Source organism: Cryptomeria japonica, chromosome 7, assembly GCF_030272615.1.
Source record: "Cryptomeria japonica chromosome 7, Sugi_1.0, whole genome shotgun sequence".
Classification (NCBI taxonomy): domain Eukaryota; kingdom Viridiplantae; phylum Streptophyta; class Pinopsida; order Cupressales; family Cupressaceae; genus Cryptomeria; species Cryptomeria japonica.
The window spans coordinates 861,176,451-861,200,859 of NC_081411.1; the positions used below are offsets into that span (position 1 = coordinate 861,176,451).

At 36.9% G+C, this 24,409-nt stretch overlaps 1 protein-coding gene across 1 annotated transcript in view; it reads left to right on the forward strand.

Annotated features, from left to right (window-relative positions):
- The window catches only part of LOC131047032 (probable cyclic nucleotide-gated ion channel 5), a 369,446-nt gene that overhangs the window by 284,043 nt on the left and 60,994 nt on the right, over window positions 1-24,409 (forward strand). The window contains exon 6 of the mRNA XM_057980826.2: window positions 11,056-11,167. Within this exon, the coding sequence (XP_057836809.2) occupies window positions 11,056-11,167 (112 nt within the window). The remainder of the gene's footprint in view (window positions 1-11,055; window positions 11,168-24,409) is intronic.

Sequence of the window (24,409 nt, forward strand, 5' to 3'; positions counted from 1 at the left end):
TAGGTATGGTGCCCTTCAAAGCATTGCATGGTTATGAACCTTCATCATTCGTGGATTTGGCGTTGGGTGACAGTCGCACACCAAGGGCCAAATATTGGTTACAGAAGAGTTTGGACATCTTGAGATCTCTCAAGGATAACCTACAGAGGGCTCAGAATCAGTAGGAGATGTATGCCGACCGACACCGGGTTGAGCAGAGTTTTGAGGTTGGCGATCTGGTATACCTCCGGCTTCAACCGTATAGACAATCGTCCCTGAAGATAGGTGGTAAGGAGAAGTTGAAGCCACGTTTCTATGGACCCTATAGAGTGGTTCGGAGGGTGGGCGAAGTTGCCTACGAGTTGGAACTTACTGAGGGGGGTCGGATTCACAATGTTTTTCATGTGTCATGCCTCAAGAAGGCCGTTGGGCAGCGTGTCACAGTGTCGAAGGGCCTGCCACCCATTGACAAAGAAGGGAAACCAATTCTGGAACCGGCTAAGATCATCGATGTCAGAGAGAAGAAGTTGAGGTTGTGCACAGTCAAGGAATTCCTCGTGCGATGGAAGGATCTGTCGATCAAGGATGCCACTTGGGAAGGCGAGCAGATTCTGGAGCATCCAAGTCTGCAATTGCTTGAGGGCAAGCAATTCTCCGACAAGGAGGACTATAATGTCCCCGATATTATTAAATAATTTAATAATTGTGTGTATAGCCCTGAAAGTTAAATTTATTATATCTCAGGCCCTTTTTACTTTTGGCGGTAACATTTTGGCCATGTCGGCTCTTTTTGTAATCCTTTGGGAAGTTTCCCCGAAGCCATATATATGGCCGTGTTAGTCATTGTTGTAGGTATGGGAATTTGGTGTTTTCTCTGTGTGTGTGAATTCCAGTTGGAGTTTAGTCGTCTGCCATTTCGGAGGTGGAAGATCCTCCCTACTTAGCATCCACAGTTTTGGTTGGAGTAACTCCTCACCCTACTTTGCTCTACCCCCAGTCCAATATTTTTGTAATCTGAAGTGCTATCATTATTGAATCAGAATTTCTACTTGCCTGGTGTGTTCATTCCTGTGCCAAATCGTGTTAAACTAATTATATTGTCCAACATATTGCATATAACGAAACCATCTTTCTGAGGCCGTGATTATTAGTTCGTACACAGAGAGTCAATTCACCATACAGAAGGCAAGGAGCGTACGGAGTGTAGAGCCGTACGGTGGAGGGTGTATGGGAGGTTGTGTTGGTTGTACGGTGGGGTTGGTCGTACGATGGAGGGTATTGACCGAACAGTGGAGGGTGTTGGCCGTACGGTGGAGGTGGTATTGTCATACGACAAGAAAGCGTATGGTACATTACATTTTATCAGCAAACCTTGTTAATGGCAAACTTTGAACTTTTTTGATTGCTCCTTTTCAAACCCCTTTGTTGAGACATGGACCAGCTAGGACTCGAACCTAGGACCTTCCATACGCTACTGGAGTGCTCTACCACTGAGCTACTTGTCATGTCCCCTTTCTAGATTGGACATCAGAGACGAAGGAGTTGGCCTATCATTGGGGTCTCGTAGGCTAGCAGAGGTTGATTGGGACTCATTTAGTGCATATAGTGACTGGATTTTGGCTTTACAGGTAGTTTGGAGCAGTTCCTAGATTTTAGGGGATATCCCTAAATTTTAGGAGGTCGTGACAGTTGTCAGTCGTGAGGTTATTCATGACCTTTTAGATGGTTTCAGTTTTAGGGGATTTGGGTGTGTTTCCTAGTTTCTAGGAGCATCCCTAGATTTTAGGGATGAGACTGCCAGTTGATCCATGATTTCCGACATCAATCACAGACAGGTGACAGGTTCAGTTTCAGGCTTTTGGTGTGTTTCGAGCTTTCTATAGCTATTTGGGTTATATTTTTAATATATTTAAATATTTCCTAAGTTAGCGTTTTAATATTTTAAATAAGGCTATGTCTATAGCCATTTTGAAGTAATAAGGGGTTTTTGGCTTCATCTGGATTTGTATGTCCATGTGTTATAGCTCGTTGGAAAGGTCTTGAACTTTTCTAAATGATTTTCACTTGTCAGGGTCCTTTTGGCACTCGGAGTTATTTTATATTGAAAAAGTGATGTTTTCTCTATACTTGGGTGCCCAATATTGGGAAATATGATTTTATATTAAAGCGCACTTTTCATATATCTTTAGGGTTCGATTTGGAAGGAAAGAGATATAAGGAGAAGGAAACCTAATTTCTCATTATCTTTTACATATTGAAAACTTGTTTGGTGCGATATTGCTCTAGTAGAGCAATTCTTCAATCTGGGACGCAAACCCCATGATTGGTACTGCCTGGGACGTAGCCCTTAGCTATTGATTGGCAGTGGATTCTTTTGGCAGTGGCATTATTGGTCAAAGTGTATGCGCTATTCCTTGTGGAGATTCAGATTGCTTGGTGAGGGTTTCAGCAGGGTGGTTGAATTTCCCAGCTGGGGCTTGATTGTTTCATCTTGATGCCACCATTACAGCAGGTACACTTTACGCTGGAAGTGGTGAAGACTTTCATTCAGCCATAGCTGGTGTTCTTGGTTTGTGTTCATCATCTACCCTTCAGTTGGCGCCATTATTGGATGTAAGCACATCCCCAGTGCGTAGGGAATAATCTGGATATTATAAATCAGAAATCTGCCTGGTACGATTTGTATCAATTCTGATTTAATTGAATGTTCTTACTTGTTTCAGCTTTCTTCCTTATTTGCTGTTCTTTACTCATTACTTGCTTATATATTCAAAAAAATACAAAAAGAAACCAAACATTTTGCAACTTCTCTCTATTCTATAAGACCATCAGCAAAATCACAGGAAAATATAGTTTATTATTTTAAAAATTACAGCAGATCAGTAAGGGGATCCATCAGGGATCTTTCAGTGGTATCAAAGCCTACATCCTGCCATCCTGTAGGGTTTATGAGAAATTGTCACATCTAGGTACTAGATAAAAAGTTTTGATAATTCATTTCAGCATCTGGGTACTGGATAAAAAGTTTTGATAATTCATACTAGCATTTGGGTATTTGATAAAAGGTTTTGATAATTCATATCAGCAACTGGGTAGTTGTCAGCCTACACATTTATGCTTACAGTTGACAGCTGGTAAGACAATACACTGGCCAAAGTCCCAAAATTGTTGAGAACAAACTTTATTTAGACCTCTGGGATCCGTTGGGATATCAGTTTAGTTACAGGTAAATACCATGGCTAGAACCAAAATTGGGCACTCAAAAGTTTCATCTTCTCCAACACGAAAAAGTAGGATGCCTCTTGCCAAGATATTTAATGATACAGTTATGAGTAGGTATCATCAGTATTGTTCTCTTCCTAAGATGATACGTGAGCTCCTTTCCTTCACACAATTTATGGGTGTACTCGGAGCAGACGAAGATAACTTGGTATCTACAAGTTCAGATCAGTGGCAAAGAAGGAAAGAAGAATCAAGGGTGCAGGAATCAGGAATGGACAGAGAACTTTCATTTAGGGGTAATATACCTCTACATAAGAATGTTTTGGTGCCCTCAAGTTCCGATGAGTGGGACAAGAATTTATGTGATGGTTTTGTTAGACATGTGGATTCAACTCAAGGAGACATTAGGACAGTTTTGGATAATGAATTGTCCTCACCTTCCGTGCAGGGGATTTCCCAAGAGGCAACTGATTTAGAGGTTAGCAATTCTGATTTTGATGAGAGCAATGAGGTACCTTTGCATCAACTTGAGGTATCAATGTCTACACTTGTACAAGATGGTGCCAATGGGCTGTCACATGAAGGTATTCAAAATTCGGGTACCAATGATGCTTTGAATGTTGAGAACTCATATCATGATGATTCTGATTTTATAGATCAGACCTTAGAATCCAGCCCAGTATGTTCTCTTAGTAGCACTGGACCCCAGGATCGTGAGCCAGTGGGTTGTGTAGACACATGGGATGCAGAAGAGAGTGATGGCAGTGCATTTTCAGCAGTATCATCATTGACGGATGTGGTGTTCTCAGAGGCACAGAGCAGCAGTACTTTGGATGAGGTTGTATCCATGGCCGAGTGCATACACGATGTTGACTACAGAGAGGTACAGGATACAGATACAACTTCTTTCCACAATGTAGATTTTGAGTTTGTACAGTTACAGGAGAGCCAACATTCTCGGACTCCTCATCGCCTGATTGGACAACTCAAGGTTGATGACAGGAGTATAGACACAGTTATTGAGCATTTCAATGTCGCTCGCCAGTTGTTGGCTACACATAGTTGGAGCACCCTCATGATTGATGAGCAAGGCAGCAGTGATTTTTCCTTACCAGAGTTTCATGCTCTTTATGGAGCCATTGGGATACTGAAGCATGAGTATTTACAGTTAGTGGCTGACCGAGATTATCTCCTTCAGAGGGATTTTATTAGTTATGGTGCTTTGTTGAGGGAAGAGGAGGAAGTTGATATCCTCTCTCAGGAGCTTGAGGCAACTGTTGTTGCATGGGAGGATACCCAGTTGTCCCTTCAGGAAGCGAACTCCAGATTGGAGGAGCTTTCTGATAGATTGAGAGTGGCACAGACATCATCAGCGACAGATACAGTACAGTGTTCTATTGTGACACTGCGAGATTCACCAGAGAGTTGTGATTTGACTCACGATATTACTCCATCATTGTTTTCACAGGCGACTAGCAGTTTGTCAACTAGTTGGGAGTATGATACTCTTGTTGACTTGTTTCCTTCTTTGGAAAGCAAATCTTCTTTTACACCTCTTACAGCTGACGAGGGAAACCAGTATGTTTCACCGCAGAGCCACAGTGCTCAGCTGAGGTGTATTTTGGATTTTGGATCTCAGACATATGAGTTGTCTTCGGATTCATGGTTTGAGAGCAGTGGGAGTGATGATGAGTTTGATGGACAAGATTATGACACAGAGCCATTGAGTGAGCCTACGAGATTCCATTTGGATTACCTCACGAGGAGTGCACTTCATTTCTCTTTTAGTCCGATTGTAGATGATTGGATGGCTCGCAGATGTGAGTTGATTCAGGACTTATACTATCCGTGTTGCAATAGTGCTCTCCCATCTTCAGAGGATATAGTTATTGATTGCAGGCACCTGATCCAGCAGTTTGGGATGGATTGTTTGCGGGATCAGCAAACAATCAACCGTTATGATGAGCAACGACCATCAAAGTTTTTCATCTCCTTGACACAGAGACTTCATCCAAGATCATGGGGGAAGGATGATGCATGGATTAGCAAGTGTGTTGTTGTGGATGGTTATCACAGGTGTGAGAGTTTCACAGTGGCTGTAGAGAGACATGGTATCGAGGATGCCTCTTACTATCATTGTCTCTTCATGACAGATGGATGTGGATTTAGTTTTATTTGGGATCCAGGTGTTGATTCATTTGATACAGCATCTTATAGGGATTATAGTATGTTGCTCCAGATATTAAGATTATATGGCACTTATATCAGAGGAGAGCAGCAGGAGCAGTTTATGTCCTACAGGTGCTTTGTGTGGGATCATGGTATAGACATGTGTAGTACCTTTCTTTCGTGGATCCTACATGGGTTGCTTCACTTCAGATGTATAGATGTAGTCGTGGGTGTACTGTGGTTGTTGACACTTGGACGGTATGTTCGGAATTTCACGAGGATGGAGCTGGAGTTTACCCACTATCCATCTCAGTTTATCGCGCAGAGTGGGACGACAGTTGATCCACAGGTTGATTGTCATCAGATAGCTGACGTGGATGAGTTATGTGATGTTACTCTTAGTGAGTACTTTGAGCCAGTTGATGTGGCAGTTTCACCTGATTCTCTAGACAGGGTGATTGTTTCATTGCTGGTTGGTGATTACATATTTTTAGATGCCAGCCTGGACAGTGATGATTTTAGTCAGTATTATATATTGTCTAGTGAGTTGGCATTAGATCTTCCGGCACATCAGCAACAGCGTGTGGCAGTTGTGTGTCACTTGTGTCAGATGGGGTCAGATCACAGAGGGTCTTCCATGGATTGGCATTCATTGGATATTATGACGGATGTTAAGCATGTTGGTGATCACAGACACACTAGTGATCTTGGCATTTATGGATATTTGATCTATGGAGATGATATAGTTTTCCATTGCTCACTTGAGGTATTCAGCGGGAGCTATGCTTCGCTCTGGGACCCAGGCAGTGTTGATTTGATAGCACAGGTGCTTCAGCGTTTTGAGGAGCCATTCCAGGCCGGGGTATTGCATGTTGTTTATATCAAAGATGAGCAGCAGTTACATGCAATGATTTGTTTACGTCTTATTTGGGATGGTAGAGGATTGGTGTTTCAGCTGCTTGTGGGCAAGCAACTCCGAGGGGAGGATTGTCATGTCCCCTTTCTAGAGTGGACATCAGAGACGAAGGAGTTGGCCTATCATTGGAGTCTCGTAGGCTAGCAGAGGTTGATTGGGACTCATTCGGTGCATATAGTGACTGGATTTTGGCTTTACAGGCAGTTTGGAGCAGTTCCTAGATTTTAGGGGATATCCCTAAATTTTAGGTGGTCGTGACAGTTGTCAGTCATGAGGTTATTCATGACCTTTCAGATGGTTTCAGTTTTAGGGGATTTGGGTATGTTTCCTAGTTTCAAGGAGCATCCCTAGATTTTAGGGATGAGACTGCCAGTTGATCCATGATTTCCGACATCAATCGCAGACAGGTGACAGGTTCAGTTTCAGGCTTTTGGTGTGTTTCGAGCTCTCTGTAGCTATTTGGGTTATATTTTTAATATATTTAAATATTTCCTAAGTTAGCGTTTTAATATTTTAAATAAGGCTATGTCTATAGCCATTTCGGAGTAATAAGGGGTTTTTGGCTTCATCTGGATTCGTATGCCCATGTGTTATAGCTCGTTGGAAAGGTCTTGAACTTTTCTAAATGATTTTCACTTGCCAGGGTCCTTTTGGCGCTTGGAGTTATTTTATATTGAAAAAGTGATGTTTTCTCTATACTTGGGCGCCCAATATTGGGAAATATGATTTTATATTAAAGCGCACTTTTCCTATATCTTTAGGGTTCGATTTGGAAGGAAAGAGATATAAGGAGAAGGAAACCTAATTTCTCATTATCTTTTACATATTGAAAACTTGTTTGGTGCGATAATGCTCTAGTAGAGCAATTCTTCAATCTGGGAAGCAAACCCCATGATTGGTACTAGCTGGGACGTAGCCCTCAGCTATTGATTGGCAGTGGCATTATTGGTCAGAGTGTATGCGCTATTCCTTGTGGAGATTCAGATTGCTTGGTGAGGGTTTCAGCAGGGTGGTTGAATTTCCTAGCTGGGGCGTGATTGTTTCAGCTTGATGCCACCATTACAGCAGGTACACTTTACGCTGGAAGTGGTGAAGACTTTCATTCAGCCATAGCTGGTGTTCTTGGTTTGTGTTCATCATCTACCCTTCAATTGGCTCCATTATTGGATGTAAGCACATCCCCAGTGCGTAGGGAATAATCTGGATATTATAAATCAGAAATCTGCCTGGTACGATTTGTATCAATTCTAATTTAATTGAATGTTCTTACTTGTTTCAGCTTTCTTCCTTATTTGCTGTTCTTTACTCATTACTTGCTTATATATTCAAAAAAATACAAAAAGAAACCAAACATTCTGCAACTTCTCTCTATTATGTAAGACCATCAACAAAATCACAAGAAAATATAGTTTATTATTTTAAAAATTACAGCAGATCAGCAAGGGGATCCATCAGGGTTCTTTCACTACTGGCCCCTCTTGGACTAGTCCATCGTCGGTCCGGGTGTGGCTTATTTCCAACACCAACACCCCCCCTTAAGCCACACCTCTCGTGTGCTTGGGGCTCCTAGCATGGACCTGGCTCTGATACCATGTTGAGACATGGACCAGCTAGGACTCGAACCTAGGACCTTCCATATGTTGCTGGAGTGCTCTACCACTGAGCTACTGGGCCCTCTTGGACCAGTCCATCGTCAGTCTGGGTGTGGCTTATTTCCAACACCAACACCCTTGGACCTGCTTTACTACTACTTTCTATGGAAAATTTTGGGGAATATCAAGGTGGAATTTACACCTTCAAATTGTTGTCAATGGCGAATTTGAGGAGAATTTCAAATTTATTTCCTTCAAACCCTTGAATCTATTTCTTTTCTCATCTCCATAGCAAACTCCTCTGAAAATTTGATAATCCAATCAAATTTTGGAACTACTTCCTAGACCAATTCAAGGAAGAATTCGAATTTCTCTCCTCAAAACTTTTGAATTTGTTTTACTTCTGCAAGGCCAAACTGATAATATGGCATGAATCTGATAATCTTTTATGCCTGAAAGCTGCTTACTTTGATCTCTCTTCGCGATTTTGGGAGAAGTTTGAACTTGATTGGCAAAGAGAGGAGATAATGGGATGAAACTTTCTTTTATAACCTCCTAAGTGGCTTTTAGAAGCTTTATTCCTCCTTCTAGAAGTTCGAACTTCATTACTTGGCACACAAGAAAGTGATTTTAAGAAAGTTTTAATGCTTTAAGTGCTCTTTTAGAAAGATCAAACTCTTCATTGCTTTCTTCTAGAAGGGAATTTGCAAATTTAGAAAGTTTAATGTTTTGTTCCATCCTCAAGAAGTTCGAACTCTTCATTGGAAGCATCCATTATGTTTAGAAAGCTTTATTTGTTTTAAATCTCCTTCTAGAAGTTCGAACTTGACATGTCATGTTTTATTGCTTTAGTTGCCAAGTCATCATCTTTGCCATCTTTAACCCTTTTGGAATGCTACGTCATCTTTAATTGCCATGTCATCTTCAATTTCGCCTAAGTAGGCCCTACATTGCCTTAGACATTCTTCCTCAAGTTTTAGCGAACTTTGTTCATATTTCTTGGGCCAAAGTCAACCTTGTCTAGGCATACTTTAAATTTTTCTTTCCACACTTCCTAAGGCAGACTTGGATGAGTCTAGGACAAGGCGGACTTTGGAGAGTGTTGGACATGATGAAAGTTGCTTATACTTAGCCATTTTTACACCTTGGTTTCTTATTTGCTTAACCTTGAGAAGGAGTTTGTTAACTGTCGCCATGAGTTAGTTAACCCTTGGTAGGTGTTTGCCATCTATCGAACAATTTTAGCTTGGCCATGAAGTACACTTAGAAGATTTATCAGACATTTTCATGTATGAATAAGCTTAACCCTAAGCAGGGGTTTGAGTAACTCTTGCCATGGATTAGTTGACCCTCGATAGGAGTTTAACATTTGTCGGACAATTTACTCGGACAATTCTCCTATACCTTGGTAGACATTGATTATGCTAAAACATCTTCCATGCTTGACATCCTTGGACGATTTTGACTGATCATCTACCATTCCTTGAGCCCTGTCAAACTTATCTACCATTTTTATTTCTTCAACCTGGGCGAAATTTTCAATGTGCCATTTCGCTTGCCTTCCTTTTGACTTGGTCAACAGTGTTCATGCCATGTTCATACCTTGCGGGTTCATCTGAAAAAAAAAACCCTAATCTGGATTTCCATTTTGCTTTTTGCACTAAGAGACCTTATTTTCGAAATCTAAGAACATGGGTACTGATAAAATGGTTGATCTTCTGGAACAAAACCCTAATTAGGGTTTGCATTCTTCTTTTTACCCTTAAAGACAATTTTCAAAATATGAGAACATGGGTAGGAATAATCTGGCATGAGGATTGAAACCCTAATCTCAGAAAAAGCAAAAATTTTCAAACCCTTGCTTTTTACACTTGGAAGCAAAAATTTTCGAATCTGAAGACATGTGCGAGCTCAAAAAGACTATAAAGAACAAAACCCTAATCTCATAAATAAGCAAAAATTTCGAAGCCTTGCTTTTTATATCTAGGGGCAAGATTTTCAAATTCCAACAAAATTGGTAGTAATGAAATAGCTCAAAGAACAAAACCCAGATGTCACTTTCAAAAAAGCAGAAAAAGCAGAAATTTCTAAGAATAGCAGGTTGTCAGAAATGACCCAAAGCAATTGCAATCCTCATCCTTCGGCTTCGGACCTTCTAAGCACTTTGAAAGCATTCAAATTCAATTCTTGAGTATAAATTTTCAATCTGGTCCGAAATAACCTCAGAATTCTAACTCTTAACTCTCAAAATGAAGATTTATGAAAATGCAAAGCTAAAGACATAACCTAAAAAAAGCGAGAACAAGGGGTCCCCCATCTGTGATGGGGCGATGTGTGAATTAGGTCACAACAAGACCCATTTTAAAAACACTTTATAATGTCACTTTGATGTTCTTTTTAATTTAATAATAAAATATATGTTGCTTTTTAATATGTTAAAGAAACAGGCAACTCAAATTAAATTATTAAATTATTTTTCTTAGTCCAAAAAGGGGACTTTCAAGTAATACCATATGAAGTGTTAATGTTCAGTTGGTTAATGTTGTTTTACTTGCTATGTAAATGTTCCATTAGCATTCAAATTATGCATATTATCAGAAAATAGAAACAAATGCAAATTTTACGTAAGATATCATAAAGGAACATTAGAAAAATGCACCATTATAAAGTTTGTCAAATTGTTGTTGGTTTGTCTGAGGGTTCTCAAGGACATATATTTCTTTTTTGATATGCAAGCTTCCCATAGAGAGCTCTGGTTCATTGTTGATATTAGCCCATCTTCTGTCTGTTTGTATTGATGTTTAGCCAGTTCCTAAATTATTTGGTTCATACAAGCTGGCTGAGAAAACATTACTCTAAGAGCATGGTATCCATTTTGTGCCAGGTATAAGTTTGTTTCAAGATGATTCATAATACTAACCAGCTTCTGTATTTATGTCTTCTTGATGAATTTTATTTGATTTGACTTTGCTGTTCCTAGATGTTCCAATTAGGGAATGATGTGCATGTATCAAGAGTGTACGGTACTGTTCAACTCTTTTCAAAGTTAAATGGAATTGAAATTTATATGAGTGAGCTCACTATTTCAGAAGTTCAATTCTGTATAAAATTTCATGTATAAATATTTTATATTTTTGCTGTGCTATATTTCACCTTACTTTAAATGTGGCCTTGCAGCACACTTTGCCAGGGTTTGTCACCCACCCAGTATTTTGGAGAAGAAATTTTCTCAATATCCATTATAGTTCTTGGGTTAATATTAATGGCACTTCTTATCGGCAACATGCAGGTAACATTGTCAAGTATTGAACCTCTATGTTCAGAGTATTAGTTCAATTTCAATCTCCTATTTGATTGAGCATGCTTGCTTTATGTAACTAGAAAAACAAGGATCAAATTAGAGTAGTTACTGAATGGGTTACTGTACTGTCCCCTTGTCTTAAAAACTTATGAAAATAGAGACAATTGAATCAATTACAAGAGACTTCTTTCCTTCAAGCCTCTATAATTACTATGAATTATGATTAATGATATAAATACCACTTGGAATGCTCCAATTATGCAATTGATAAAATAATAATATGTTAATTCAAGAACAATATATATTAGATATTTATAGGATAATTGTTCTTATCAATATCACTGCTATTTCTGATTGGACAACTAGGTATATGCTAAGTGAATTGATCTAATTATATATTTGCTTTTAGTGCAACAGTCAATAGAATCTCTGCTATATCAAATATGGCAATGTAAATATGCAAGATGATTTTGTTGCATTGCTATGTCTGATGTATTCCTCTGAATATATGCAATGAGATGTAAGACAATATTGCTTGTAGCAATATTGATTGCTGTCTCTGATATAATCTTTTAAATCATGCAATGTTTGATATATATTATCGCCTATAGCGATATAGTTGCTGTTTCAAATATGGATGTATAACCTTGCAACAATAATCTGATGCTGTGCCTGATATATACAATCTTTCCTTGCAATTAGTGGTGCTGTCTCAGATATGGAGTTATGAATGCATGCAACCTGATGTGCCAAAGGAAATGCTTGACAGAGAGCAGATCCGTAAGGATACAAAGAATAAATAAATACAAATCTGATGCTCCTGTTTGATTGATTTTGAATGCCTTCTTATATCTTGTAATTGGAATGGTAAGTGACATTGCAAAACACACGACTCATGTGTATCCATAATCACCTCCTTTACTAATCGCACCACTTCACGACAATTATGGTTATCGATTAGACTTTCCTTCATAATCGATCTGATCTTATGCTAAATGCATCCTTTCATATGTAATCCGGCTAGTCATCTCATAACCTCTGATGAGTCTCTTTACTAATCGCTGCCTTCATACATAATCGATATCTGCTTGTTATATGCTGACAACTGATTACTATCGTGCCTCTTCATAATGATATCAATTAGTTTATAATTGAATCATTATTAACTTAATATTGCATAATACCGATTAGTCTTATTCATCGATTAACAATGCTTGATTATATTTGTCGATAACCTTAGGAAGGTAGACACTTAAACAAGTCGCTGTTGTTCTTCATCTATCTCTTAATGCTATTATTACCGATGGCTAATCCCTTGTCTTCTCCTTAGATTGATTAACAATATCAATTGCTATGATGATTATCATTTGATTGGTTAATCTTCCTTCATGCTGACTATCATTTAGACTTTATTGGTGTTATCTTTTCTCTTCTCATACTTAGTCGATCTGTCCATTCTATCACTGATAATGATGATCGATACTGATTTTATTCCCATGCTCATGATCACTTAATTGTTCAAAGCTTGATGATGGTTGATGGAGATATCTTCATTTTGGATCCTGACTCATCCACATACTAACAAAAATCATCCTATTTATAAGACTTCTCAATTTTACGGATATCTTATTACTCTAGATATTTATTTGCTATGTACATTTAATTTCTAACTTCCTACTAACTAGCTATAGGTGTTCAAGGTTTGCCACTCCTTGACCACAAGAGTATTTTATTGTTTGTTCTTTCTAGGTCTAAGATGGGGACATCACAGTCTCCCCTTCTTGGAGATGCTTGTCCACAAGCATGTTATAATGATTCCTTTCTTCCTTCAAAGTTCCATCATTCTTCCTTATTTCCTCAGCTATGGGACCTTTCGGTTTCAACCACCCTTTGAAGAATCCGCGTATACCTTCCTTGAACCTATTGATGTGCTTGAAAGGTGTCATAAAGATGGAGTCTTCCTTGTCTTGCTGCTGATTATTCCCTTCGAGGTGTTTTCTCACTTGCTTTTGGAGATGGCTTTGTATGTTCCCCCCATAATTCTTTAGAAATTCAGTGATTGCAGCCAAGGTAGGAATAGGAGCTATTCCTAAAAAGTTCCTATCACTGAGTTTGCCCCCTAATTTGGAATTTTCACTCCCAAAATCTGTATTTGCTAGAATAAACTCTAATCCCAAAACTTGTCCTAGCAGCAAATTTTGCCCTTAGTCCTAATACTCCTAACTCCGAATTTGATCCAGTTTCTTGTTTGTGTTCAACAGTCCGAGTTATGGTCTAAATAAGCATGAGGATCCTAGAATTTGTCTTAGGTCCAAGTGGCACACAACAAATGATTTCTCAGCAGCATGCTGAGACAATGAATTCAAGACTAGAAACTCAAAAGGGCATTCTATGTGTCTTGGTTCCTAAATCTGTCCCACAGTCTGAGGTTAGGACAGAATTTGTGGAACGGCAAAGTGCAAATCAATTGGTTCAAATTCTGCGGCTTTTTTTTCAATTTGAGAGGTCAAATTATGCAGGGATAAAATCAAGCTCAATTACTTAGTCAATGAACCACCAAGTGGAGAAGTCTCGAATCAAAATTATAAGTGCTATAGGGCTATGAAAGCAAACTAAGGGGTCCTCAAGTTACATTGCCATCAAAATGAAGATCCTTCAAGGAATGAGTGAAAGAATGAATGACGATGCATGTTCAAGTGGAAATGAATGTGATGGTAATCAAGTGAATGATTGAGTCTCATAAAAATATGATTGATCCTTGAAGTTACTTGTCTGTGCAGGTTGGATATCATCAAAAGAGTCGAAAGATGAAGGAATCGGAGTGAAAGTTGAAGGTATGATCACAATGAGGAGTAATTTACAAAGAGGAGCCAGGAGGAAAGGACCGTTAGGAGGAGCCAATGATTCAAGCAATTCAGATAGTGTTTCCCAAGTGTGCGAGAAGGTTACCAAGATGAAAAGAGGAAATACAAGATCAAATTCTGAAGATGATGTCTTTCTAAAGATGATTGAGAATAACATGCTCACAAAAGTGAAGATTCTTCCCAAGAAGATTTGTTATTTATCCAATTGATAGTTTTGTCTTTTTGTGACAAAAGGTTGTTATTTTGCCTTGGGAGGCATGCAACTTTCGTCTTGTAGTGGGTTGTTCGATGGTGGTTAAGATTTAGTATAAATTATTAAATGAGGTCGTTTAGGGTTTCTAGAAGGAAGATTTGGGCCATTCAATGGATTTAATTCTCCTTGTTGTGTAATGTCCCCTTTTGAGATTTGCCTTAATTTAGTCTTGAAACAACAATTCTATGTAATGTCCCCTTCTCAACAGTAATCAGTTCAGTTGGCCGTTAGCCTATTCCGGAGACCCGTAGGCTAGTTGAGAGTGGAAATTAAGGTTTCCTACTTTCTAAGAGGATGTCTCGGCAATTTTGGTGGCTTGCATGTTGGAGTTTTACAATTTTGATTTTGGATTCCTTCTAGGTTTTCAGAAAGCTTTGCAATGATGGTACATGCGTAGCAAGCAGTGGAGTTTGGTGAACTTACTATTTTTAGTAAGTGGGGGCGAGGACAACTCATTTCTCTGGGTTTTTTTGGGTTTTCAAAAAGCTTCGCAATGGTGTGACATGCAACTAGATCCGAAGACTTTTCCAGACTTACTATTTTTAGTAACTTGCGATGATTGTTCAAAATGTGGTTAAAATGCATTTGGACACACTATTTTTCGCAGTATGCTATTTTTGGCAGGTTCCAATGGTCTAGTTCAGAGACTATTTCTGGTAGTGCAGTTTTCAATACTTTTGGCCTTCAGCTCTCTATGGCAGTTGCTCAGTATATGGAAAATGTATTTTTTAATAGTTTTTGATGTTTCCCCGTGGCCTAGGTGTGTGACTTATTGTTAGAAATTAGGATCTTAGGATACTAATCATTATAAACAAGATATAAAATAAATGAAATGAGAATCATACATGCATCAATGTACACATTACACAAGATATACATGGGGAAAACCCTTTCGAGTAAAAAACCCCATAAAGCATCATTTAATTAAAACACTTACAAATATGGTCTATCATAAAATAGACATGAACCTGGGGACACTCCTCCAATACTTCCACATGGCCAATAATACCTCATATGCATAGTGATACAACTCACCATAAAGCTCCAAATACACACACCTCTCAAATGAGAGAGAACCTCCTTAAATATAGGAGGAAGGGTGACTTCACTAGTCACACCTTTTCAATAACCCCCACTCATAAATAATCAATAATCTAATAGTTATTAGATTATAATTATTTCAAATGGGATATGCTTATAAAGCATATAATATATAAGGTTTTATAACCCTATATTAGAACATTACATATAAATATTATAAGGATGTGATCCCTAATAACATTATGTTCTAACACTCCCCCTTAATGTTAATAGGGGATCACATGTCAATTTCCATAGAAGAAAAAATGAAGCACCCCAGTAACGTAGGTCTTCATTGACAATGATAAACAGGGACACAAATATATGCCAACATGAAGATCATGCATTCCGGACTACATGAAAGTCATCTTGTCATAATTTATAATCCCTGTGTTTTAAAAATGATGTTGTGAGGTCTTAAAAAATTATATTGGAGTCGCGGTCCCCTCAAATTAGCCTCTCCCCAGGTTCATTACATAGTGCCCGTAGGTCTTAATACAATGCTTTTACAAGTGGAAGATTTACAAGGAGAAGAATTTACAATATGCCCGTAGGTCTTACGATACTGTGCCCGTAGGACTTCAAAAAAAAAAAGGATTTAGCCACTAGGTGGTGTCATTGACATGCACACTCCCCCTCAATGGCATCACCTAAGGCCAAGCATTATTTGAATTTGGAGCATATAATGCCTAAAGGTCTTATGCCTATTAGGTCTTAAATCTAGGATTTAGCCACTAGGTGGTGTCATGTACACTCCCCCTTAATGGCATCACCTCAAAGCCAATCACTACATAGAGGATTTCAAAGTGATGGCTAAAATTATAATATATAGTATGTACTCATGATCTTCAAAGTTTCTTTATTATAGAATGATTTCACTTGAGTGAGGTGCCCATGATCTTCAAGGTGCCTTTATTATAGAATGCTTTCACTTGAGTGAGGTGCCCATGATCTTCAAGGTGCCTTTATTATAGAATGCTTTCACTTGAGTGAGGTGCCCATGATCTTCAATGTTCATTTTGATCTTTAGAAATGATATTCTCTAGAAAGAGTAAAGTAACTTCAAGTAATATGGTACTTTCATATGTATCCAAATGGAACTCTTCCATAAATCTTCAAGGCCATATTAATTCTTTAAGAGCTACATTCATATTTTGTCCATTTGATTCAAAGACACATAGAAGATAGTCTTCTTATTAAAGTATTGCAGCATCCATGTAATAGCACTTGCATCATATGTTTTGAAGGCATAACCTCACCATAGAAGAAACAATATAGTTAGTAACATAGTAATCAACTTCATTTTTGGTGCAAAGAAAGAACATAATATTATTTTTTTGTCATTTTTCAAAGATCATATAATATTCCTTATAAAAATATAGTCCAATGATTGGTAGAAAGGAGATCAACATATATTTTCATGAGAAATAATTTGTTGTCTTGTTTAAAATACAAAAATAGACATGCTACTACATATAGTAATGATCCATAAAAAATTAGGCAACGAGTGAGCTATCCTTTCTAGGTTTGCTCCCCAGACAGTTTATAAGGGCGATAGTCACCCATTATAAATAGTATGATTGAAAAAAAATGGATCAAATATAGAATAGAATAACAAATCACTTGGATCTCCAAAAAAAGATGCTAATGAGAAATTTTTTAATTTATGTATGCATATTTCATAGGTAAATATTTTATCCTCTATCTATAGATGATCATTGTGATAATTTGATAGTAAATCATTCGTACATCAAACATAGTACAAGTAGAAATATCCTCAATATTAATATAATTCATATCCTTCATCAAATACTAAAAAAATAAGTTAAGATAATTCATGATGTTCCTTCCTTTATTCCTACTAGTTCATATGTGACTTTTTGTGATGCGCTTAAAGGACTAATATAAATAATAACAGGTACTTTGGGAGGGCTACTTGAAGGGCATGTGGCACATTAAAGTAAAGTTAGTTGATTGAAGATTTAAAATTCATTCCATGGGTCTTAAATATATATGAAGACTTCCTTTTATTTATTGTATTTTTTTAAATATTGAAAGTAGATGGGAAATGTCATATGTAGACAAATTATATGATAATGACAATGGATACCAAAAATTACCCTATCAAAATGTAGTTTGAGATATTCCCATAATAATAATAAGATGCCAATTAAAATGACAAAGAGACCTCAAGTATATGGCTTGCTTGTAGAAGCGTGGTGGGAAAATATATATTGTTGCTTGTAATAGAATCAATGAAGGAAGGTGAAATGTCGCTCCAATCTTAATCGTAACACAACCACAAAATTGCAATATGTATATTGTTGCTAAATGATAGATAGGAGCCTCCATCGAATGTTGATGATGCGCGAACTCAATGACAAGGCAAGGAAAAAAAGTTAAAATCCTAGTCTCTTGATCAAACACTTAGACACACACAATCTAACCACGCAGACACGATATTCAGGCCAAGAATCAATACAAACTTCCAATATCAACCACCAATAGCAAGGGATATTGACTACAAAATAAATAGTGAGTGCCAATAAAATGGTGCTATAAGTGCTTAGACAATATCGTTGTACAATATAAAGTCAAACACCCAAAACTGGATGTAGTATGTAGCGTTGGAGAGGGTACCGATGTCGTTGCAACAAAATAGATAATAATCATTGCAAGAAATAATGATATTACTACAAACTTGGATAATAATGTGTAGTCACAAGAAATTTATGTCACTGCAAAAAAAAAAAAAAAAAACTCCAATAGCTGATAAAGATGGCTCACTTATTTGATCACTTATTTGATCCTCCATTTCTGCTAACTTCGCCACCTATCTATGCCTAAATTAGTATCTGCAGGAAGATATTTTAGTTCAGTTAAACTGTTAAGCTCCAAATATTTTACTCTTGGTACATTTAGTCGTCTTTGAGATGAAATTGAAAATAAAGCTGTTAGGATTGAAGTCCAATTGCTCAGAAACCTGCTCATTATTCTCGATGCGAACAATAGTTTCTTCTACTCACAAAGCTAATATGCAATGAGTTTTAGAGTCTTTTATGCAGATGTGTGCAAGTATCAAAGGACGCACTTCATCACACAAGAAGCAAATAGATATTGTTACCTACTTCTCCTGACTTTTCATGTATATACATGAAAAAACTATGAGTTATCCATTACCACATAGACCCAAGTAAATTATGAAATGAAAATTCGAGAGGAGTAAGGAATGAAAGAAAATGTATCAGACTGTGTGTGAAATATATAAGATTCCAAATGCAAAATGTCAAAGTCACTACACCATTGCAAAAAAAAACGAGTAAAGGACCAGTCAACTTAGTGGTAATTTTTTTATGCTTTTATCATCATGAAGAGGAAAAAATGTTAAGAGATGCGACTTATTATGAAAGGGTACAACTAGTCCAAATCATATGACTTATTGAGGAAGACTACTTTTATTTTATGAGGCAAATTTGCATCCTTTTCTTACCAATGAAATTTGGTCTGTTAAAAAGAGCACATTTTTTAATGTAGAAAAGTATAAAATCATTTGGTTATATACTATGGATCTTAAAGATATATAAATATGTGTAAAGGAAATGTAATAAATGGTGCTAATCATAATTAAGGTTTTTATTTTTTTGTAATGTCCCCACTTTAGCAGTTGACCAAGCATATGTGCGTTAGCCTAGCTCTACATGGTCCCGAGGGCTAACGAAGGGTTTAAAGGGATCCTGGAGTGTTTTGGCCTAGTCATTTCCAGTCCAGGCCAAAACGGAGTTGATTTACTTAGTTTCAGGCAGGCATACTATTTTTAGTAAGTCAACAGGACACAACGAAGGCTAGTTTTGGTGATTGGATTTGATACTCCTTGGCGAGAGCTTTCCGACGAGTTATCAGTCGTGCTATTCAAAGTCCGATTGCTGGTATATTTTAATGCCTGAAGTGTTATTAAAGTAACATTTAATTGAATTGTAAAATATTAAAGTGTTACTTTAATATTTATTTTATGGGGATGTGTGCAAATCAAAGGGGCATCCAAGGGAGACATAAGTGAATATTTTAATATGTTTTATATTGCACATGTTTTATCCCACATTGCTTAAGTGAGTTGGGTCGACCCTTGGAGAAAGAATAAAAGGAAGCTTTTGTGGCTTCATTCAGCATGTTGAATTTGAGAAGAAATTGATGTGTGAGTTGCAGATCCTTTCTTGGCATTAGAGGACGTCTATCCTCTCGTGTGACATTCTAGACGTCATTCCCTTGGGGTTTGGCCTTTGGAATCCATTGCTTTCAGCTTCATTAACAGGCAGATTGGGTGCATTCTGGGTGCATTTCCAGCTACAGGCAGCAACACTATTTGGGTGTATTTCCAGCTACGGGCCGCAACACTATTCACGTGGGCACTATTCATGCGGCACTATTCACGTGACACTATTCACGCAGCACTATTCATGTCATTGTAGCAGCAAGATTGGAAAACATTTGATGGAGCATTATTGCTGGAGTATTTAGTGAGTTGAAAAAATCTGCTATGTATTTGATTAATTCTGAAAATAATATCATATCAGCAGTAGTTCAATTTCCAGTTGCATATTATTGTAGTTTCATTCTTGTTCATATTCTGTGATTTCAATTCCATGTAAAACAAACCAACATTTCATTTCTGGAGCCATAAGGGAATTTAAAACATTAAACGGAGAAATAAGGAGTTGGATGCAAACTTTTTGATAAAATTCCTAGCAGTAGTTGGTATGGTTTTTGGGCATTCCGGGGTGTCCATTACATTTTTATAGTTCACAAGGACTACTAGTTATAATTTACAATGAAAATGTAAAAAAATTAGTTGTTGACATCCTTCTTTTTGATCAATAATTTTTTTTTATATAAAATCTTATTCTAGTTTTTACTTTTAAAATATATAGTAGAATTGATAAAAGTATTTTTAGAGGAAAAATGTTTTTCTTTTCTTAGAGAAGGAAGATAAATACTTTGTAACTAATAACCAAGGATCATGAATGTCATTCTAAGACTTATTTACTTTTTTTAAAAAGTCATTCTTTTGACATTAATAAGGGATAATAGTCTACTAAAAGAAGAATAATTTTCTATAGAGTAGGCACTAAAAGGTTTTGATAATATATAGTTCTTTCACAATAGAATAATTTTTGAGTTAAACAAATTATGAAATGTAAAACTTAAATATCATAATCATCTAATAATCAAATAGTTGCCAATCATAATTGTATACATTATAAATATTTTTTTTTTAAATATGAAATATTGTTGAAAATATCACCTATGAAAAGGAATAGGTAGAATTTCCTTACTTGGCCTTGATAAATTAATTTTAAAAATAATAGAGAATAGCACTATCTTCTAGTATAACCTGTACAAACGATTAGTATAGCCTAACGTTCTCTGATACCATGTTAGAAATTAGGATCTTAGGATACTAATCATTATAAACAAGATATAAAATAAATGAAATGAGAATCATACATGCATAAATGTACACATTACACAAGATATACATGGGGAAAACCCTTTCGGGTAAAAAACCCCATAAAGCATCATTTAATTAAAACACTTACAAATATAGTCTATCATAAAATAGACATGAACTTGGGGACACTCCTCCAATACTTCCACATGGCCAATAATACCTCATATGCATAGTGATACAACTCACCATAAAGCTCCAAATACACACACCTCTCAAATGAGAGAGAAACTCCTTAAATATAGGAGGAAGGGTGACTTCACTAGTCACACCTTTTCAATAACCCCCACTCATAAATAATTAATAATCTAATAGTTATTAGATTATAATTATTTCAAATGGGATATGCTTATAAAGCATATAATATATAAGGTTTTATAACCTTATATTAGAACATTATATTTAAATGTTATAAGGATGTGATCCCTAATAACATTATGTTCTAACACTTATGTTATGACTTAAGGGGTCGATTTGGTGCTAAAAGTATTATTTTTATGACTTAAGGTTGGACGTCCACTTTGAAGTTATTTCATTAAAAGATTATAATTTGCAATGTGTAAACAATTATTTAAGTGGGCATCCCTTTTGGAGGAATATATGATTTAAAATAAAGACATATTATATTGCTTTGGGCATCCAAGATGACATTTGACTTCATTTCATTTCATGTCAATTTGGAGGGAGTTGAATTTGAAGAGATCTTCTCTATAAATACAGGGATCTACTCCTCATTTGGCCAGCCATGAATATTTGTAACGAAGTACTGCCGAATTTGTGCCAGACTTGTGCTTCGAAGTTGAGAGCTTCCTAGCTTGTGCCAGTTTCGTGCTTGAGAGATAGCACTTAGCTGTTGGAGAGCCTATTTCTCATCCAAAGGAATAGAATGAGCTACATTGAGATGGATTTTGTTATTGTATTTTCAATTTTCCGAGTGTTAGTGTGATTTTGTATGTTGCTGGTTTGCTCATGGCTGAAGCAGTTATTTGATCACATCTCCCTACCTGATTGTCTGATCATTATGGGAATTGGCTCGTTGGATTCCTCTCTTCTACACGTCCCTTTTTGTTAAGTTTCATGAATTATAGTGAAGAGCTGGATTTTTAAGACAGATCGCCCCTCTCTAGGCAGGTTGTACCATGCTGTAAGTGACCTTGGGATACATGCATTAAAGTTTGAAGGTTGTTTGGATTAGTTTTCTGGTTGAGACTTGGGTGTCCCCTTCCCAGCTCTCATTTGCCATTGACTTGGAGCTATTTGGAGGTGTCTTGAAGGAGATACGGACTTCACAGTGCTACTGGTCTGGTTTTTGGTGTTGCTGGTGTGTTATTTCAGATTTGGTAAAGTGTTCTTTTTGGCTTGTATTTTCTAGTATTCATGTTTGTAGCTTCTTTGAGTACCTTCTTGTATCTCTTAGAGATTGAAGCTTGATGTACTAACAAGTATTTTGCAAAGTTGCCATTGTAAGTTTGTATTCAGTAGTACTGAAACAGTCCATTTTATTTCTGCACCATACTTCTTGTATCGCCCACTACACAAGTGGAAGAGGCTGGTTTGCCGCCTATCTCTATTCTATTTTGTACTCCTGTCCTCCCGCTGAATAAGTGGTTGAGTGATTGTCTTGTTTACTTTCAGTCTTCTTGGATTTGTAATTGGCTGGTTATACCGCCAAGTAGTTGTTAATTTCCAGCATTTCTTTATCCCACTGAAAAGTAGAAGTGGTTGGTCCAACTGCCAATATGTATTGCTCTCAATATTTCATCTTTCTAACGCTAATGGGTGAAATTACTATGTTTAAAAATTGAAAAAAATTGTGAGGGGACATTTCATTCTAACTTAAGGTGAGATTGTAGTATATTTATAAACATAATTTCAACAATTTTGAAGGCATTTTATTATAATTTTTAACTTATAATTCTAAGAAATATTTTGGAAGATAAAACTTATCTTGGTAGCTTCCTTTGATATGTATATTTGAAATATATGCCTTAATGTTATAACTTGTTTCTCAACTGGTCCTCCAGATTAGAGAAATAATAAAATGAATTCTTCACAACTCATGCTATAGTTCTCCCTTTCAACCGGATCTTCAAATGCTATGAAATGACTATAAGTTTGCCACACGATTCCCTTCACAATGAAGCCCTTTATATCACCTTGAAACTGCCATAGATTTGATCAAGGGATCACAATCGCTTCCTTATAGCTTGCTCATCAAGTTCATAGACACATCTGAATTAATCTTTTATAATGCATTATCTCCTTGGTGTATGTATTCCCTCTCTTCCTCTCATCTGTTCAGAGTTGTGAGTCTTCAATCGATAATTGCAGCTCCTTATAAGATATAAAGGCATCACACCTTTTTGACTTAGGATTCCTTTGACAATGCTAATGATTATTTGTCCTTTCTTAATCGCTTCCTTAGATATAATAATTGTAGACCTAGTTCTAGGTGGCAATAAGGCTTAATTGACATTGTCTTATCATCAACCTGTTGCCCTTGTTGTGTTAATTACCAACTGCAGTACTCATAATCCAAATGGGATTCTCTTCATACATAGCACCTTTTTATTATGAGAATCGTACCATTCCATTATACATAATCAACTAGTCCCTCTTTATAGAGTATTGATTAGTGGATGGCCATCATCGATTTGTAGTAGCTAACATTCTTTAAGCAATATGCTTAATTTTATTGATACCTGAAGTTATTCCAATGATTAACCTTTGTCTTCTTCTTGCTTCATAATAGTTTTTGTGATTATCCGTATATATACTGATCCTTGTTCGTGAATGCTTCCACCTGTCACGATAATGATTGATGGCCGCTGCTCACTATCCCCTTACAAACCATGGCTCTATATGCTCATCCAAGGTGAATTGTCATTGCAGAAGAAACATCCATGATTCAAGATATCAATGAGGATGTTTTGCTTCTGCAATGTAATCGTGTCCTTAAGGAAGTGATACGGACCAAAGGCAAATGCTCATGATGAGTGATCTAATTTTGGTAAAAGAGACTTATTCCCCCCCCCCCTGCCTTACTCGGTTGTTGTTTGGCTCGTGGAAGCAGTGTAGAAAATAACCAAGCAAATATCTCATGCTTTTGGATGATCTTGTGATTGTCTTTAAATATCCCTCGATAAGGCATGATGTGAGAGCTTGTATCTCACCATTGCATCCTTTAATTGGTGCCTCTTCATTATGATTTACTTTGTCATTACTTAACTAATCCTAATGCAGATAGATTGAAACTAACTTAATGCAAATCGTAGTTACCCTTCTTGGCAGTGATAGTAGAGAAAATAGCCTCTACTCAAAGTTGATCTTTCGCAGTGATTGTATTATAAAATTATGGTCAGTGATAAGGAGTAATAATGTATGTTTCAGACTGATACCACCGATCATTGATCAACACGTCCTTGGCCTTTTCAATGGTGATCATTGTCTTGGTAATGTCCTTGTTTATGTCTAATTTTACTTGATCATCGTGGTTCTTTATTTTGCCTTGCATCATCACACACACCTTC